This window comes from Stegodyphus dumicola, chromosome 3 (assembly GCF_044657685.1).
Source record: "Stegodyphus dumicola isolate Sdum_Otavi_A_Nest chromosome 3, ASM4465768v1".
NCBI lineage: Eukaryota > Metazoa > Arthropoda > Arachnida > Araneae > Eresidae > Stegodyphus > Stegodyphus dumicola.
The window spans coordinates 5,907,997-5,929,943 of NC_140770.1; the positions used below are offsets into that span (position 1 = coordinate 5,907,997).

At 33.3% G+C, this 21,947-nt stretch overlaps 1 protein-coding gene across 1 annotated transcript in view; it reads right to left on the reverse strand.

Moving 5' to 3' along the window:
* LOC118185614 (uncharacterized) overlaps nt 1–21,947 on the reverse strand; it is a 45,413-nt gene that overhangs the window by 12,117 nt on the left and 11,349 nt on the right. The window contains exons 3-4 of the mRNA XM_085812539.1: nt 19,236–19,343; nt 3,681–3,983 (exon numbers count right to left, since the gene is read on the reverse strand). Coding sequence (XP_085668665.1) covers nt 3,681–3,983; nt 19,236–19,343 — 411 coding nt within the window. The remainder of the gene's footprint in view (nt 1–3,680; nt 3,984–19,235; nt 19,344–21,947) is intronic.

Here is a 21,947-nt window from a genome sequence, read left to right on the forward strand (position 1 = left end):
ACTAAAATTAAAACCAAGATGTTTGATGTCTTAACACCTTCACAATGGCATATTGCTGAACTTATAAATCCCCTGCAGATGGGTGCATCATATATGCATTAGTCCCACAAGTCGCTAGCAGTTGGGTGATGCTATGATGCATTGCTGCTTGCAATGATCTTCGAGATGGGTGAGGTATATATGCACTTTCAAATATATATGCTCTTTAAAACTTTTTTAAGTTACTAGATGGCACTTTGTCTCCACTACAGTTAGTTTATTTGAACATAGACCCTTTTGCAAAAAAATCGAAGCATCAAGAAGGACTTTTGCGATCGTGACGTAATTTGGTATGCAAAAACATCTTGATCGAACATGCAAATGATCAAAGTTTCAAGGCAAATGAACAGGAACTGCGATCAGAGCGCACATTTCTAGTGCGCAATTCGCAAAGTATAAAACCAGTTACAGAGGCGGAAAATTTATCTTTTTTTGTTGCTGCCATTGTAATTCTGTAAAGATGCCATTATGATGATATAGAAGACCTTACACACAACTAAATGACTTACGAACGTGGTCACATTGTACGGTTGTGTGAAGCTGGGTAGTCATATTGAGCAATAGGCTGCCACTTGCAGCATTCAGACACTGCTGTGCAAAGATATTGCCAGCAATGTTTTCTATAAGGAAATTGCCTACGAAATGAACGCTCTGGAAGGCCAAGGAGCATAAATGCGAGGCAAGATAGGATGGTTGTTCGCCAGGCCCGAACCGCCCAAATGGTATCATTGTCGACTATTCAACGCATTACCAGCCACGTCTACACCTCCAGTGGTACCGTCCACCATAACACGGCGCTTGTCTGAGCTGTGGCTACACTCACAGAGGTCAGAGCTGAGGTCACGCTTTAAGACGTTTGCTTTTGACCCCATAACATCAGCGGAGTCGTATGCAGTGATGTTGCAGTCGATCATCATGGCTGCCATCAGACTGGCATCGTATAGTGTTCAGCAATGAATCTCGCTTCACTCTTGAAGCAGATGACCACCGTGTTCATGTCTGGAGAGGAGGGTCCCAATCATGAACCCCTGGTGTGATGGTGTGGGGTGCTATTTCTTATGACAGCAGGTCATCTTTAGTCATCCTCCATACATCTTTAACAGCTCAACGATATATTGATACCATCCTGTGGCCAGTTACATTACCCTTCATGGCACATCATCCTGGGGCCATTTTCCAACAAGATAATGCCAGGCCACATACTGTTCGCATATCTGTGGTTTGTCTCTATGTGGTTGATACTCTTCCTTGGACAGCAAAGTCACCAGACCTTTCACCAATCGAGTATGTCTAGGATATAGTAGGCCACCAGATTTGGGCACCACAAAATATCACACATCTGGAGTGACAACTGATGAATGCTTGGCAGAATGTGTTGCAGGATGACATTAGGAACCTCTACCACTCCTTGCCTCGATGAATTCAAGCATGCATTGCGGCCAGGGGCGGTTTGACCAACTACTAATTTGAACACTCAATGGGTGATTGTGAGCCATGAACAGGTACTATGACCTTGATTTTTTAATCATTTTATTATCTGTGTATGAGCTATACACATATTTAATTTCATCAAAAACAACCACTTCCTTCATGGTGCTTAATTTTTTTTTTCGAAAGAGTGTATACATATATTATTGACCTTGTGTCCGTGAAGTACTTTTGGATTCTGGTGATTCATTTAGATGTACGATCAGATGATATAAAGTAACCAAAACCCAGCTGATGCACAGTTGGTTTCACATGATATAAACGCTGAACAGTCAAATTTGTTTTTTTCCTATAGGAAGATTGCGAGGGGAGCTGTGGTTTTAGGAACTGGTTTGTATTCAGTTTGCATCTTCTTTAGATAGCAGACGTAAGTTTTTTGAAACGGGTAAGAGAGTGAAACTAACTGTGCAATGTCTAACAGAAAGAAGTTTTTAACAGAAGAGCATATGAGTTTCATATCTGAATTGTAAAGCCCATGAGTGTCTATTTTGACACCGAAAACTTTATATTTAAGTGAGGATAGTGATTTCAATACAAAATTTTCTCAAAGACTGAATTGGAAGTTTGTTTGCCTCACAATCCGGCAGAACAGTGGCTACTCCATCATGAACTCAATCTGTTAAGTAATTGGAGCCTTACTGAATTTACGAAAATTGCAGAAGTAAATTTAAATCAAGGTTATGTGAATGAAATTAATTTTGTCACCATTTTTTTCAATAATCTAATAAACATAATAATTGAAGAAACTAATTATTTCTATGAACAAAAGATGAGTGAAAAATCCATCTTCATCCAAAATCAATATAATCCTCTGGATGTGCTTCAAAGGGGGGGATTCCTAGGATTAATTATTCTGCTGGACTAGAATTAAAAAGTCCGACCTAAAAATGTGCTTGATAACTAATGAAATGATAGCAAGTAGATTATCATACACTGTCTCCTTTCTGAATCATTTATGCTATAATATTTGATTACATATTTTATTATTTTTAATGCATGTTTAGATATAGATTTAAGTGAAGCTATTAGAATACTTCATCATTCTCTCTCTCTCTTTTTTTATTATATGAGGTGTGATAAAAATCACACCTCATATAATAAATACACCTGTCATGAAGAGGTATTCCCTTACTTAGTAACATTTCTGTCACTTAGAAATTTTTATAATGCATTTTAAACTTACTTGGTGATTTTACTTCAGTTTAAAACATTTATTGTATAATATTTTGATCATATTAACTTATTCTTGATCACAATAAACAATGCTTCATGCTTTTTTATGTAAATCGATAATAATATCCTAATGATATTATTAACCTCAATCACATTATTACTGTACAACAGAGGCACCAGTTGTATTAAAATACATGCATACAAAAATGCAGTACTTTATTCTGCTCATTATTTGCAAATTGTGCCCAGATAAAGACTATGCAAGCTATCTATTATTCAAAGAAAAAATCATCAGCAACAAAATTTTAATTCTTTCACAGCATGACATAAATGTATTTTTATACACATATATACATTATAATAGGCCTTTTTTTCCGGAGATTTTGGCCTAATAAGCAAGATTTATTACCTAAAAAACCAGTATTTTTCATTTAAAAAAAAATATTTAAGCACTTAATGAAATGTTAGTAATGAGTGAGACATTAAAAAAAAAAAAAAAAAAAAAAAAAAAAAAAACCTTCTGCTTTTTAAATAACTTAGTAAAGATTAAAGTAAATTATCTTAAATACCTTAAATTTTGCCAAATGGCACTAGACTCAAATAAAATGTGAAACAATGTAAAATCATGTTTTGAAACTAAACATATTGGACTAAATAAAAACCATATATTCAGGGAGTTAAATTTAAAATTTATTTAAAAATATTTTAATCAGGCTTCTGATTTGCTTTTAGATCATCCATTTAGTCTGCATGCAATTTCGATTTTGATACCACTGATAGGGCCATATTTCTTCTCCAATCTGTTGTGGAGAATTTTATGTAATTACAAGTTATGACCCAATCACTCCATTATAGAGCCAGAGGCATAGAGGGAAAGAACTAAGCGAAAATTTGTCAATGTGACACCAAAAACAAATGGTATGGCTTTAACAGAAAATTACTCAAAAGTCTCCTGTTACATAAAGAGGAACTTAACATACTCTAAATCTAAATCACTCTTCCTTTTCAAATGCATATTCACATTGGTTTTATTAGCTCCTAAATTGTTCAAAAGTTCCCAACTTGTAGCAGTTTGTGAAGTGCAAGGATCTGGAAGAAAAGGTGCAGTAAAGCGTACAATCATCTCTGGTATATTTGTATCACTTTTTGTAACCCAAGGCATGAGTTGTGGAACAGTATGAGCCCAGGAACATGTTGGTGTAGTACCATACATTGCTGTAGACACAGGGGGAAATGAATTTTGAGGTGGAGGTATTCCATAATTCCCAGCATTTCTTTCAAAACTAAAAAGAAACAAAAAAATTTAGTGTTAAACTACATCATTTTAATTACAGCAAATTTTGAACAAAATGTGTCAAATAAGTCAATAATATATGTAATAAATAAGTCAATAATATATGTCATGTAATAAATAAGTCAATAATATGTAATAAATAAGTCAATAATATATGTAATAAATAAGTCAATAATATATGTAATAAATAAGTCAATAATATATGTCATGTAATAAATAAGTCAATAATATATGTCATGTAATAAATAAGTCAATATATACAGATGGAGGACAAAATAATACGAACACCTGTGAAATAATAGAAAATCTTTATTAATAGGGGGTTGGACCACCCTTTGACTGAAGTACTGATTGAATGCGACATGGGAAAGATGCATAAAGTTCATGCACAATATTTAAAGTAATATTAAGCCATTCCTCCTGCAGAGCGGTCTCTAATTCCGAAAGTCTGGATGGAGGTGGAAATCGGAAACCAAGTTTGGACTCCAAATATGCCCATAAATATTCAATAATATTCAAGTCCGGAGACTGAGGGGGCCAAGCGAGATGTTCATTTGCATTGCCATGCGCTTCAAACCATTCTTGAATACACCTAGCACTGTGGATAGGGACGTTGTCGTCTTGAAAAAGCAGTCGCTCCCCGGGGAATACAGTCTGGACAAAAGGATGAACATGATCCCCTAGAATGCTTAGATAGTGATTGGATGTGATCCTCCCATGCAGAATAACAAGTGGCCCAAGACTACACCAAGATATCGCACCCCATACCATAATGGCGCCACCACCATGCTTCACAGTCGATAAGAGGCAGTCAGGATGAAATGCTTCTTTGCATGTTCTCCAGACATAAACGTGTCCAGTCATCTGAAATAGGGTGAATGACGATTCATCTGACCATATTACCTGTTGCAACTGCTGTGTGGGCCAGCCTTGATCTCTGCACCATTGGCATCACTTGTAAGCATTGGTTGCTGTCACCAAGGGTTTACAAATTGCCACTCTGCCATAAATGTTCGCAGCATGAAGTTCCCTTTTGAAAGTTTTTGTTGAAATGGAGTCCTGGAGATGACTGTTCATTTCAGATGTTATCTCGGATAACCACTGCTTGTGCTTTTGGGCTACTATGCACTTCATGACCCGTCTATCCCTATCAGCCAGCTTTTACTTTCGGCCACTGTTGTACTTTGAAGACGTTGTCTTACCCTCTTGTTATTTACATATTATATTTACTCTTTTTGTTATTTTACAATCACTTTTCTACCTGTAGAAAGCCTTTAAATCAAAAATATCAAAGATACTAAAAACTAAAAATGTTTTATTTTTTTATATTATTAGTTTCAATTTCCATTTTTGTTACATTAAAAATTAGAAAATGTTTTTTATATGTATGATATAAAAACTAGAATAAGCATTTATTTTGTTTATCTACTGCACCCTTGTATTCACTTATTATGACTAAAAATTCAAATTTACTCTATAAAAAATGCTCCTTAAAATTTTTAGAATTCAAAAAGTGTTCTGCACTGAGAAATATTTGGAAAACGCTGTTGTTCTTTGTTAAAATTCAATAAATTAAAGCATTCAATATTGATGAATATAAATTTCTTAAAGTAATTATAAATACCTTTATAAAATTTTCCCAAACTCTTGATTACTTTCTATGCATTAGTTGCATGTCTACAAAAATAAAATATATTCTACTTCCTCATATAATTTCCCCCTTTTTTTGTCTGAAAATTGATAGGGAAAATTATGTGAGTCATTCGATTTCCGAAGAACGCAGTTACAGTAAATACAAAACAAATGAAAAGTTGTCACTATTGGTAACTATCAAAATATTGTTTTAAAAGAAACCTTCAAGTCCAGTAATAGTAATACATAGTAATAAACAAACACATAGTAATATTATCATTACAATATCTGAAAAATATTGAGGCACTATCTGCCAGTAATGGAGCCAACACATTACGCTGCCTTGTATGTCACATGAATAAATCTTAATCACAGTTCCCAAGAGAACAGAGGATAAGAGGGTGAATAAAAGATCAATTTTTTTGAAAGATCAAACACATCAGCAGTAGATAATGCTACACTGAGCTGTAATGTAAATAATAAAAAAAAAAGTCTAGTGAAATCACACGTTTGGGAAAAACACATGCCACATCCAAGTAGCTTGATGCAGATTCTACACAAAATGCATTTCAAATAATAAATGCAAGGGAAAATAAAATAGATGAAATGTTAATACAAAAATGCACATACAAATTGAATAAAAATAAAAAATAATTAAGGAAATACAATTTACCATAATAAACTAGCTCTCAGGGAGAAAAACTATATACAACAGACCTACTTGCCAGCTTTGAAAATGTGAATTGGTAAAATATTTGCATGCACAGAACAGATATAAATGTCTTCAATAGGTGCATAAAACATTCAACATGAAGAATTTTCACTGAGGATTACCACAAATTTACTATTAACTGCAAATTTGAATGCTCTCATCAGAAGATTCATGAAATGTATCTTTAGTTTGTAAACTTTATATTTTCTTGAATATGAAAGGAAACATTTTGAAGCTTTACCATTGAAAAACAACATCTGCCAAACAATTTTCTCTATAGAAATATATATGTAATGATTTGATGGTGTAGAGGACTGTGCACATAGACTGACAGATCCATCTAGATGGAAATGATCGACATGAAAACAGAAGTGGCTGAATTCAATATAATTTAATTACTGTATAGAGTATTTTTGGAGACACAAAATTTGCTTCACTCAGAATCATGGGTATAGTATACACCCCACAATTTTAAAACTTAGCCCATCTTCAAACAATGGGCGATACAGCGACACACACAAACTAGAGCAAGAAAGAAGCGCAAAAGAGAGAAGCATCATAACTGCAGTAGTACAAAGGGCGACAGATGCACGGGTCCAAAATTTCCAGAGAACAAGTTCGGCTTTAAAGTGTAAACTTCCTGGTACACCTCATAGCATATGGATACCACAGCAAGTCAAAGCAGTGACACAAGCCATTCTATGATCTCCACAATGTTCATCTTACAGGTATACTACTAGTATGGGGAATACTGATCAGAGTGTTAAGAAGAATTTTACACTTAGACCTGAAATTCTAACCTGACAAAATTATGGCCATGCAGGAACTTAATGCCCACTAACCGCAGTGCATCTTCCGAGGCTATTCTGCAGAACATGCCATATAACATTATTCTTCTCTCAAGTGATGAAGCTCACTTTCATTTGTCAAGGTGTATGAATAAACAGAACTTTTGCTACAAGGCTCTGAACAATTCAAGACAAATCTATGAAGGACTTCTACATAGTGAATGAGTGTTTGGTGAGTTGTTGCAGATTTTGGGCTCATAGGCCCACACTTTTTGAGGACATTGGCAAAACAGTTATAGTAATTTCTGCCCATTATGTAAATAAGTTACGTAACTTCCTGCAGCCCAAACTGTACGAGCATATGAATTTGGCTGTATGATTCCAACAAGATGAAGCCACATCTCTCAGCCAGAATATCAATAGAATTGCTGAAATAAGTGTTTCCACAGCATCTATCGCATGAGGTAACATTTCATGACATTCTGCTATCTGCCAAGAAATTGCAGCAATACCATAAGAAATGACTAGGAGGGTAATGATGAACTTCTGGATGTGACTTCCGAAATCCATAGACAGTGAAGATTGACATATGGACTATATCATTTTAAAAACAAAGTGAAGGTGAATGTGAAAAACAAAATGGTAAATATTGTTCTTTCAACCTGCGAAATAAAATTTTGAATAATACCCTTCATTGTTTTATTATTTATGTTTGAAATTCAGTGAGTTATTTCTGCTGCACCATGTATTTATAAGCTCGGAAAATCTTTGTTTAAATCCTGAGCAGCGATCAGGCAAAAGTCTACAGCAATGCAGTTATTGAAGGAAAACTGCAGATGCCTTGAAGGGAGTTGTGCTTTAACTGAAAATTAGAAATTTAAATGCCTATTGTTAATTTCTTCCAATTAAGTTTAATATGTTGATAAATTTCCACACATTTTTATACCTTAAAGGAGAAAAAGGCTGGGTGTTGGCAATGCCTTTTGAGAAAAAAGCATTAGAGAATAAGTAAAGGGAGAAAAATTTTATACAACATATACAGCTTCAATAAGAAAACAAATGGAGGGCTTCAGGGACCTAGCCTTCAAGTTTGTTCCACTATGCTCTGTCATTTGGTTCATGAACTTTCTCATACTTGAATATATAAGAATGTAATTTATAAATATGAAAGCAAAATATTAGGATTTAAAACTCTACACTCAGTGGCACAACAGCCCTAGTGGGCCAAGGTCGGCAGTGCCCCGAAATCTGCTTTCTTGACTGTGGGCATATGCCCTGAACAAATGGTCAGCTTGTCGCAAGACCCCCAGTGTTAAGTCCCCAAGAGAACTTGGTACTCATTTTATCGACCCAAGGGATGAAAGGCTGAGTCGACCTTGCCCAGCCCGGGGATTGAGCCCCAGACCTGTGGTGCTGTTGCGCGATGCCCTAGCCACTGCACCACTGGGCCTCATATTAGGATCTAATAACGAAATATTATATGATCTGTAAACTGAGTTAGAGTCCACTTAGAAAGCCTCTAAGTTTCCACAGTTTTAGAAATAGTTTCTCCTAACAGTAAAAAAATTTTCTGCATTTTTCCATGAATTTTTTTTTTTTTCATTTATTTTTCGCTCGTTTATTTTTGTTTCGTTTATTTTCATTTGCTCATTTTTCGTTTTTCCATTAAACTTTTCTGTTCAATTTCTCCATGAAATAAATTCAAAATTTCAAAGTTCTTGAAATCACTTCATAAATTTTATAGTCTTCTGTAAAAACTAAGTGTTAAATGCTTTTAGTATATTGTTAAACTGTATTTTATGCAGTGTAAAACAAAATTAGATTTTGTTATTGTAGAACAGCATAATAATTAATATACAAAACGCATAAAGTATTCGAAACTTTAAAAAAAAAATAAATATCGTTAAAAATAATGGATTAATTTTTTGATGAAAACGTTGTTTTTTAAGATGGCTGGCAAACGTAAATAAGTACATTTACTACGAGTATAAAATGCTAAAGTAAGGTTAAATTATTATTTTCATATAATAGAATAAAAACACTGCTATAAAAACATTTCGCCAACATGTAATTGGATTAAAATATTACTTAAATTGAATATCAAATTAAAAACATCATACCAATGTTTAAAAGAATTAAAATATTATTTAAATTCAAATACTTTAAAATAAGTTTTATAGGATTTAATTATTTAACATTAAAACATGTGTGGCAATAAATGTCTCAGGAATTTTTGAAAACATTGTATTATTTTTTATTAAAAATTGAAGTATACCATTATAAAGTAAAAGAAAATTATGTACTTACATTTTTTTAAGTATTTTACCTGTCGTATATTGATAAGTACTAAAAAAAAAAAAAAAAAAAAAGATCTAACGATCTTCATCTATGATCCACATCTCTCGCACTTCATTGAAGAAGCAATTATCGAGGTTTCCTCCAAAAATTTAAAATACATTTCCTCTGATGCTTGTAACAATTTATAAATAAATCTTTGATTAGGAAAACTGGGTTAGCCAAAATAAGGTCTCAAAGGGCAATTTTTTTATTCCGATACCAATAATTCTTGGTAATTACCAATAACAACATTCATATTCGAAACGGACATATTTTCCATTTGAAATCTGAGGAATTCGAAGAGATGAATAATAAAATTTTAAAATGGTGTGGTAATGCACAAATATTCAGTAGCCAATCAGGGAGATGATTACATCATGTATAGAATTAAAATTATTTAAATAATCATTCATAATAAACTTTTTTTAAAAATGCAAAATTAAATTGTATTTTAATATTTAACAGCCATAAATAATGTTTAAAACATTAGATTAAATTTATAGATATTAATAAAACCAAATACTTTTTAAGTAAGGTGATGTCATTGCCACAACATAAAATTATATAAAATATCATAAACAACAAAATTTTTATTTCAAATAAAAATGCAAAATTAAATTTATTTTTAATATTTAGAAGCCATAAATAATATTTAAAACAATTTATGCAGAATAAAACACATTATTTTTAAAATAAAATGACAACAAAGTATCGGCCACCATAAATAACTTTTCCAGCAATGGGTTTACCATAAGTCGTATCGCTCACACAAAAAAAAAAAAAAAAAAAAAATTTGCCCAAATCCGTGCAACCCTCTACCAAAGTAGCACCAAAATTGGATGAAAAATGGCAAGTTGTCTTCAAATCAGTGTAACAATTTGCTGATGGCTGTGGGATGCTTAAAATACAATTACACATAAAAAGCTCCATTCTTTATAAAAAGGTAACTGGTGTATGTAACTGGTATTGATAAAGTCCCACTGGTATTGACTGGATAAAAGAAAATCAAAGTTTTGGTTTAGCTTTAGAACCATAAAAATTCTTTGTAATATATACTTGTAAGTAAATAAAAAAGATACCAAAAATGAAAGTTAAGAAGAATAACCTGTATACTCAAGTTATGCCTGAAATTTAGCAAACAGAACTTAACAGTTAATAATAATAAATTTTCAATGTGTAGTGTTTTGTGCAGTAGCACTTTGCTGAAACTATGGTCAGAGGAATGTGACTGGTGAAAAAATACAACTACTTAATCAGTTCATAACCATAAGTGACTTTCCTAATAATAATATACTTTAAAAAATTAAATTTAGATATTAGGAGTATGCCTAGCAGGACAGCAGGCAAATCCTATCATTACCTTGTATCCTCCCTAAGAAACGGATACAAGAAGTAATACATATAGTAAAAATTCGGGTCAGATTACAGCAGAATAAAATAGTACCATCTTTGTAAAATCTGGCATAGGATCCAGATTGCAAAAGATAAGGTAGAGTTTTAAAATTTTCCACACAATATTAAAATATAAAATTTTGAATACATCCATTAATTATGGCACATGATCACACCATATTTTAAAACTTTTATAATTAATTCTCATTTTATTATCATGTATACAGCTTTAGGTACTAATGTTGCAAGAAAAAAATTCTGGACCAGATCATCACTTGTGATAAAATGTGTACAATAATTTTTAATAGCACAAGCTGAAAAGGACACAGCAGCGTTTCAAAGTGAAATTTGACTAACAAAAAGATCACACTTTGTATCTGGCGGGATTCCTGTGGTATTATCCCCAAAGAGTATCATGAAAAATGTAAAACCCTTGAAAATAAGGTGTACAGTGCTTAGTCTGTGTTGAACATCAAGGAACAACGTCGAGCTGAGTTCTGGTACAAAAATGTAATGGTCAATCAAGATAATGCAAGACCACATGTGTCTGCATTCATTCGCTGGACTCTGTACAGACTTGAATGGGATCCTTTTTCCACAGCCACCACATAGGCCTGACATCGCTCCTTCAGACTTCTATCTTTTTTCACACTCTCAGCTACATCTTGCTGGTGGTATTTTCCATTCTGCACAGGACATCCAAAATGAGCTTAATCTATTTTTGGACTCAGTTTATCATAATGTGGAAGCCTTCAAAGTTTATATTCACTTCTTTCTTAAATTAATTAGAAATTCTCAGAATTCAAATTTTTAAGCTATAATCTTATTGATAAAATGATTCAAAAATTCAAAATAAACAACATGCAGATCAAAGACCTCCAAAGCAATGTATCTTTTGAAGTACTGGTTAAATCACTTTACTGTAAACACTATACCATAATCATTTTTGATGGCCTACGCACATTTATTTTTCTCACGTGTTACTTTGAATTTGTCACACAAGTGATGATTTGAAGAGCTAGCTGGTTGAAATATTAGGTAGACAATGCATTAAAAAACTAATTTCAGATGAATTTTCCCTTATTTAAACAGTGAGAGATAGTTGTATAAACTTTCCAGGGAAGATCGTGCAACAAATTAATTCATCTTATCAGATTAAATTATAACTATAATAATTCCAACAGTGTGAATGTCCACAAACTGGGCACATAGACTGACACAGCCACATAGATGGGAATGATGGACTTGCAGACAGATATGGCTGACTTCAACATAATTTTATTATTGGATAAAGCATTTTTTGGAGACGGAATATTTACTTCACATAGAATTATGGGTGCAATAAGCATTCAATTTTAAAATTTAGCCCATCTCCAAACAGTGGATGATACACTGACCCGAGTAGCATGTGCAAGCTAGAGCAGAAAAGAAAGGCGAAACAGAGATGCATCATAATAGCAGTTGTATTCACAATCTTGGGAAGTCATTGTTCTAATCCTGAGGAGTGATTGGGTAAAAGTCTACAGAAATGCAATTATTGCAGAGAAATTGCAGATGCCTTGAAGGGGTTTGCACTTTGCAGTAGACCTTTAAATTTCTAACCAAAAATTAGAAATTTAAAGGTCAATTTGTTTCAATACACAGTACAAAGTCTGTAATCTGGACGTCCATAATCTGGAATGATTTATAATCCAGACCTAAAAGCTACAAACTTTATGTGCATGCGTAAACGCATAATGCATTTACACATGCACATTTAATGTATAACGGACGGTATAAGCTAGGCTAAAATTATCAAAGGCATTTCAGTTAATGTTGCAGATTGCGCTCTTCCTTAATCTTCTAATTGGATCCGATTTATTATTTTTTGCAGGCTGTTAAAGCAATTTTATAAAAAGTAAGCTTGAACTTTCGATTATGTCAAAAAGAGTTTCCAATTCTGGAGCTGGCAAAGGACCTACAAAGTGAAACCATGTTTCGATGTCCATCAAACAAAAAGTGGAATTGCTGCAAAAAATGGATAAAGGCATATCCGTCTCAAAATTATGTGAGGAGTATGGCATTGGATGACACAAGAAAAATGAAAAAGGAATTTTTTGTGGAAGCATCTTAAACAACTTACATTGAAAGAAATGTTTAATAAAGTAAACAAATAAATATTAAGCTTTTTCTTTTGTAAATGTTGATACCCTTTAGATCATAATTGTTGTTTATTTCGTAAATTACGGTTTCATATTTTTAATTGTATAATTTCTGCATGCCATCTTACCATATTTAAATTGATGATTTATAATCCGGAAAAAACCCTAATCCGGAAACACCGAAGTCCCGATGTGTCCGGATTATGGACTTTGTACTGTATGTACATATATATGACAAAACTGCCTGATGATCACGATTAAGTTATATTACTTCAGATATTTCTGACTTGCTTTAATTCTAAATAATTTAAACATTATTTTGAGGTGTATCAGAATAACTGACATAAAATTTATGAAATGACATTCCTGCATTTCAATGGATTATTAGAAATATTCCGTGTGGATCTATTTTTAAGGCTTAGAAACACCTAGCAAGATTTATGCTTCAAAAATTTAAATGGATCTAATAACAATCCCCCCCTTTTTTTTAACATCTCACTGACAAAATTTACTTTGAAAATAAGCCCACTACACGAGATAAGAATAACACATTTAATTCAATGCTGACCAATAGGTTATTAGTGCATATATCTTTCAGCTAAAAACTGTTTGGCTTTTATTGCAGATAATGGAAAAGAATCAATTTTGTCAAAAGATGATTTTATATTTTGAAGCAAATTTTATAAAATGTTCACAATTTAAAATTTCTTTTCATCACTGTTGCTTTAAAATTGCACTCTAAAGGCTGGGAAAAATATGAATGCTTCAATATTTTAAAACACTTAATTTCTGTTTATTTTTTAATTATATTAATGAGGTTAAAATCTTAATAATTTTGGGAGGATGAATATATATACATGTACTTCGTTTCTACATATTCATATTCGAAATATTTCATTTCTCCTACATGTAAAATTATTAAAATTAAACTTATTTGTTGACATTATTTTATAATTCATAAATGTTGATAAAATTTCAATTATGTTGCACTTTTAGGCACTTTTATAATTCAAAAATAATATACTTTTTGCTTATTTTGGTTTGAAACATAATTCAGATGAATAAAAAAATGAGGTTTTATTGTTTTTTTCAAACTTTTTTATAAATACTTAAAAAATATCGTTTCTCTTTCAGAAAGTGAAATTATTATCCATAAATGGGCAACAAGACACTTGGAAAAATTTGTTTCACATGTATTGATATGTCATTTTAGAAGTTTAAAAAAAAAAAAAAAAAAAAAAAAAAACTTTGTATTCATGGAGTTAATATTTTCTGTATGCAAACTATAAAATATGAACTATTTTAGCATAGCAGACAATTTTGTATTGGACAACTGCAAGTAGTTTAGCATAGAATAAATTTTAGGCAGTAGGAAAAATGGAGTTGACGTGTGAACGATATTGAACTATTATTTTCTACACTGCTGGCCACCCTAAATGCAACACCCTGAAGGAAGCATGCAAATAACATGAAATTTACAACATTCATTAGCGGAGGTGAGATATGCAAATGATTAGAATTTCAGCGCAGACACACATCAGGCGCCACTTCAAAGCGCTATTTAAGGCTTGGAGTTTTCGACGATTTCAAGTTTGACAATTATGTTTTTCTTGTGGTTTTTTCAAAAAAATGATCAATTATGCCTCGTACTAAGCAGCCATCATCATTTGATCAAGTATCCGAGTTCGACAGAAGAAGGATAATGGTCTACCGAGAGTGTGGATTATCTTTCAGGGAAATTGGTAGTCATGTTGGATGAAACCGAACAACTGTAATGCGGATATGTGACCGTTGGATGCAAGAGGGTTCGACGGACCGACATGTTCGATCGCATCCACCTCAGTGCACCCCTTCACATGATGACTGGAACATTGTGCGCATGGCAGTGACGGATTGCTCAGTCACATCATGAACCATAGCACAGCACATTCAGTCTGTAACATATCATCCAGTGTCTGTGCATACCATTTGATGCCCTTTACAGCAGAGTGGTCTGTCTGCAAGACGTCCATTGCTTCATCTACCCTTGACGCAGAACCACAGACGTCTCCGCCGCCAATGGTGCGATGAAAGAAGGATGTGGATGGCAGAATGGAGTGAAATTGTCTTTACTGACGAATCATGCTTCTGTCTGCAACACCACGATGGTCAAATTCGAATCTGGAGACACCGTAGAGAGAGGATGCTGCACAGCTGTGTCATGCACCGCCACACTGGTCCTGCACCAGGTATTATGGCATGGGGAAGTATTGGATATCACTCTTGCACTCCTCTAATACCAATTGCTGATACTTTAAACAGCCAGCGCTACATCTCCGAGGTGTTGGAGCCAGTTGTCCTTCCTTACCTTCAGGACTTGCCCACAGCCATATTTGAACAGGATAATGCGCGACCACATGTGGCACGCATTGTCCAAGGGTTCTTCGTCAATCACCAGATTGAATTGCTTCCCTGGCCGGCTCGCTCTCTGGAACTTTTGCCGATAGAAAACATATCGTCCATTGTTGCTGAACGATTGACTCAGATTACATCTCAAGCTGCCACACCAGGTCAACTTTGGCAATGTGTGGAAGCTGCTTGGTCTGCTGTACCCCAAGAACATATCCAAAGTCTCTTTGAATCAATGCCGAGGCGTATGGCAGCGGTGATCTCTAACAATGGCGGCTACTCTGGCTACTGATTCCAGCAGTGTATGATTTTATAGTGGGATTAAATCATGGACCGCATTCGATATATACAATTAGCATTTGGAAATGAAGGTCCATCTCGTGCTACTGTGTTCATATGGTTTACAGAATTTCACAGAGGTCGTAACTCTCTTCAGGGTGAAGAATACACAGGCCGTTGTCAGCAGTAATCCCGGATAATGTATTTGCCACATAGGAAATCTTAATCAATGATATTTGCTGCACCTACCAAATGATAACATTGAATTCACCACCATACACAAATTTGTTCATGAAGAACTGCATATGAAAAAATTAGTTTCCCGTTGGGTTCCCCATAATTTAAACCGAGCACCAAAAAGAGGCATGTGTCAAAATTACAGATGGATGATCTGCTCTAGAACGGATTCAAAGAACCAATTCACTTTAGTGAACAAATGAACAGTGCTCTGGCGAAATCGGAATGGCGATTCTTTAACAGTTCACTGAGAGCTTTTGTTGGGAAGCGTGCCAAAAATTTGATTTCTCTTATTGTAAACACTAGCATTCTTTCCTTTATTATTTACCAGAAACATCTCTGTGTTATGTATGTATACATGGGCGTTTTTGGTTTGCTTCTGTTTTATCTAGCATTTAAAAAACAAAACATTAAATAAACTGACACATCTCAGCAAAACTGCCCACCCTGTTTGCAAATGGATGGAGTTTTATTTTTTTCCCATCTGCCAAGATGAGAATCTGTTTTAAGGTATGTAGATTATAGGAACTAGTTCCTAAGATTCGCAGCTGTCAGCATCGTGATTATTCACTCCTGCTCTAGCTGCAGATCTGAATCCTATGGAGTCTTGATTATTTGCTCGTTTCGCTTCTTTGGAGCTGTTCCTTTGAGTTTTTCATTTCAATTCTTTGAATACTGTGTCATAGTATAGCTATGTATATAAGGTATTAACTTTTTCATACAATGTTACTGTAATATTTATGTAAAATAACATATTTATATTTATTTACTTATTTTACTAACGTCTTGTAATCAATCAAGTGCTGTGAATTTCTCTTCTGTAGAATTAGTATATATTTATAAACACAAATTTTTCCATCTAATGTATTTTTTCAAGGTTGCAGAACAAAATGTGGACCCTAAGCGTAGAAGAATCTCAAACCACATTTGGTATCATTTTGCCAAATTAGATTATAAAAAACCAAAAAAATCCCGGTATTGTCAGCAGACAATTTCCTGTTCTTTGGTATCTACCTCCAATCTAAACATTTATTTTTACACTGTGCTTTGTAGCAGCAATAAAATATGAACTTTAAAAATAAAATAATGTAATCTTTAACAAAAAATGAATTTATTTTCATTATTTAACTTTTAGTATTTTTTTTATTCCAGAATTTTATTGTTGTTCTATGTAGAAAGATGTTTTTAGGAAATCTCAAAAGTTGAGTTGAAAGAAATCAGTCCAGATAACGACTGGTTTGATTGAGTTGATTCCAGCAATCCCACTCCTTGTTCAATTCTTTCTGGTCCATCCCCCCCCCCAATCTTTGCACACTGCTCTTGACCTATTCCTGATTCTACCACATCAAGAAAGTAAAGTATGGGTCTTTGAAGATGATCCCATGCACACCATGGTGAAATGACAACGTACCATGAAAAAAAATAATGAATGCTTTTTTCTTCAGAAGTACAGGAATGGTCAAAGCCATCAAGCTGGAAGGACTGAAGACAGTCACAGCTACCTAGTACGCCATTAAGTGTCTTCCAGAAATTCTTGAAGAAGTGAATGTTAGAGGATTCATACCATGACAATGCATCTTTTCATTCAACAATATTGAAAACGAGTTTCTTAAACAAAACCACGTCAAAGTGATAGAACATCCACCCTATTCACCTGATCTAGCTATGTGTGACTTTTGGCTATTTTTTAATCTAAAGAAGAATTTACATGGACTTTGTTTTCATTCCGATAATGAGACTATAAATGCATTTTTTTCATCAATTTCATAAAATGAATGGCTTGAGGCATTTACTCTTTGGAAAATTTACCTATAGAAGTGCATTCAGGCTGAAGGATATTGCTTTGAACATTCCTAAAATTTTGTATCTTAATACTTTGAACACTCCTAAAATTTTGTAAACATAACTTTAGAAACCTATGTGTATCTCACAAATTTCATAATGACCCTTGTATAAGAATAATATGACTTTAAAACAAAATAGCAAGCATGTTTAAAATATCACTAATTTTTATTTGCATCTGACAATTCATCATGGCTAAAGAAAATAATTTTAAGCAAAAAGTTATCATCTCAGATAAAACTCATTTCTTCATTAGATACATTAACCAACAAAACTGTCCTTTTTGGTGTGGAAACACTATACAAGGAATGCACAAGTAGACTTTCCATTTGCAAAAGATTACTGTTTGGTGTGATTTATGGTATTGTGGCATTCCCAAAATGAGGGAAGAGGTGCAGTTACAGTGACTGGTGAGTAACAATGATTAATAACAATTAATGTGGCCAAATTTGAATGGCATGTGATTCCAACAAGACAGTGCCACACACTACACTGCTAATGCCATTATCAACGTACAGCAAAAAAAAAGTTGGCAAAAGGATAATTTCACAAAATGCAACTGTTGGCCTTCCAGAAGTAATGATGTAATTCCTTTAGATAACTTTTTGTGGCATTATATGAAATAAATGGTCTATGCAAATAAACCACAAGTGCTCGAAGCATTATGAAATGAATACTAAATACTACACTTGTTACATTAGGTTCGAGTTATTGCATACAGTCATCAAAAAGTGGGTTCATCGAATTCGCTCAGGACCACTAATTGAAAGCGGGCACTTAAATGATATGTTATTCAAAATATAATTTCATAAATTTTACTTCAAAATAATATAAAATGTTTGGTCATATTTGATATTGATTTTATTTTATTCAGGGTGATTGCAATCCAATTTTAAAAATTCAGAAAAATATTGTGAAATAAAAATCCAGCATAATCTCAAATATTTTAGAATATAGATGTGAAACACAAATATGCATGCATACATACTGGCATATACCCCATATAATTCAATGAACTTTCAACAAAATCCATGAAAGGAAAAAAACTGGTTTAATTAGTTTTGTTAATACTGCATATTTATGCTTTCCATCTTCTTCCAGTTTCAATACTTCACTCCAAAATGTTACAATATCAGATTTTCCTGTTCCTCTATAAGATAAAGAGCAAAAATAATTTTGCTATATAAGACAGTTTAAATTTTCTTCGACAAGAAGTTTCATCTCTCGCTGAATTAAGCATGTAGTCTTAAAGTCTTAAATTTGTATAATCCCTGAATGGTATTTTCATTCTAAAACAAAATTTGAAAAAAATTGATGTTGCAATTTAACTAAATACACAGTCTGCATTTCAATTTTCTGAAAATCTTGGAAATAAAAAAAATGTAGAATTCCAAATATATCCAGACCACAATCACCCGTTTACTTCATTTTAAGATCATATCATGCTTACTTGAAGGCCTTACACAATATGAAAAAAAAAGTAACAAAATTACCCATTATATGCAGGCATAGGTACTGATCCTATTGTGTTGGGATAGTTATTGGACCATGCAGTAGCATTAGGAGATACTGGACAGGAATTAGTGTTTTGAAAATGTAACCTAAAATAAAGGAAAAGTAATTATTTTATTTAATATATGAATAATAACAGATCAGAAGCACAACACAAATTAAAACACACTTTTGCTCCAGAAAATTAAAAGATATCGTATAAACCCATACATAATTAAAAAATGACATTTTCAAAATTTTTCCACTGATTTTTTTTATAAAGATTTAATAACATTGTGCTACATAACAACTTTAATCAGTTCTTAAATGAATATACATTTGTATATCCAATAACATGTATAATACAGCCCAGTGATCACACTAATGAAAAATATTATCTGCATTCTCACCAAAAGTTCACTAAAAAGTACTGATGAAGAAACACCATGTCACCAAAAAGTACCCAGGTGTATGTACTATGCGTATAGATAACACACGTTTGAGCACACATGGATTTTGCCCTTTTGAGATTTTGGTGTACTTTCCCCCCCCCACACACACACACACATCGAGTACAGGTGTTTCTGTCAAAGTGAACTGTAATGAGATTGTAGAGAGAGATTGAGATTGGAGAAAAAGAAAGCATAGCACTTCAGAAATATATTTTGCCCAACAATTAAGAATGCAAAAGTTCACCTTCTATTAAGCTGTACTTCTTAAATGACTGAATTTTACAGATATGCAGTGTGAAAAATTGTAAGTAAAGCATTAGAATGCAGGCTTAACATGGTGTGAAGATAACCTTATCTCATCTCTCTTTCTGCATTATTTATTGCTACACCAAAAAGAATGTACAATAAAAGCCCAATTATGTTGCATTCAACTAACCAGGAAATTCAAGTAATCAATATACGTTTGAATTTCAGAAAAATATTTTGCCCCGGAAAATTTAGTAAATTAGACATTTGTAATTCCATTACATAGCTTATTATATCATTAATATGTATACATTGTCACCAAACAGCATGATTTAGCACTAATAATGGATAAACATGGCATTATAACACGATCATATGAAATTTGTGTTAGTTCAATGTGATTCTCGATAAGCCAGTTTTATTTTTATAAAAAATAATATAATTCTATTTTTCCCTTGCATTTTGAAAAAATTAATAATATTTCAGACAAAATGCACTGTAAGTAAAGTTACAGGATGCAGGCATAAAAAAATCCCTGATATGCGACTTTAAAAACAGGTAAACAATGGTAGTGCAACATAAAATCAAACGCGATTCTTTAATGCGCTATATCTGTAATATGAATCTGTTTATTATCTGAAAAAAAATTATATGTTCATTTAATGCAATAATTTATGCACTGCTAAGCAGAAGAACTGACATCCATTAACTGGTGAGAGAAGCAATTCAACCTTTATAAAAATACAACTATTAACTGGAACAATTTTACGAGAGAGGTGTATTCTCTGCAACTAATCTGACAACCAAACAGATGAGCCTGAAAAAACATGCTGAGAGCAAAGCTAAAAAATGAAAACAAAAAGTTTTTTCATCATACTATGCTTTTATTTAAAAAAGGGGGAAAGGAAGAAATGCTAAATAGAGTGTTCATAAAACTTCTGCCATATATACAGGCAAAATGATGTTTCTGATGACAGAGTCTGAAAGTGGTTTGAGAAGTTTAAAAGTGGAAATTTCAGCCTCAAAGATGATGCCCACCCTGGATAGCCATCCTCTATAAACAAAGACCTATTAAAAGAAGCTATAATTGATAATTCACATTATACAGTTCAGAAACTCTCAGAAAGACTAATTATTCCAGAAAGTGCAGTACATCTGAAGAAGACTGGGTATGGAAGCTGTAAAATGTATACACCCCCCTTCCCAGAGCAGTATATGCTTGCTTCAGTTTTGATATTTGATTCTTTGCTGAAAAGAAATGTAGAAACTCCTTTTCAGTAATGAACTATTTTAGGTCTACTGCTGGAGATAAGAAGTTGATACCATATAATAATGTTACAAGCAAAAGAGCATGGTGTAAATCCAAAGAACCTATGATAAAGACTGAGTGTATTCAGAGCTGAATTAACCATTAAGCAAAATAAGCATGTGCTTAGGGCATCACGGAAAGAGACCCCCCACAAAAATATACTCAGAAATTCAGGAAAAAGAGGTAATGTAATAATTTCTCGAAGCCAGTTTTACCATGGAATATACGTACCAAGACTAAGAGAAAAGAAATACCATAAATGCATGTGTCGGCACTAAATTCTTTTAAGTCCTTACAAAGCCTCTAAAAGTCCGATCCCGGGTGCATCCCACAGAAGTAACACTTTGTGCTCGATGAGGCTGCAAAGGAGCTGTATACTATGAATTTTGGCCACCATACCAGATAATAAATTCAAAAAAGTACTGCTTCCAAATGTCAGTTTTAAATGCAGATATAGATGACAAGCACCAAGAATTGACCAATTGTCAAGGTGGTGTCTTCTATCATGACAATGCTCGGACCCACATTTTGATGAATGTCAGGCAAAGATTTATTAAGGGTATGGTTGGGATATTTTGTATCATCCCCCACATGCATCAGACATTGCCTCATTCGATTTTCATCTCTTCGAGTTACTTCAAATTTCTCCGAACTGCCTGGAATTCACTCCTTAGGAGAATATCAAACAGCACTTCAAGAACTTCTTT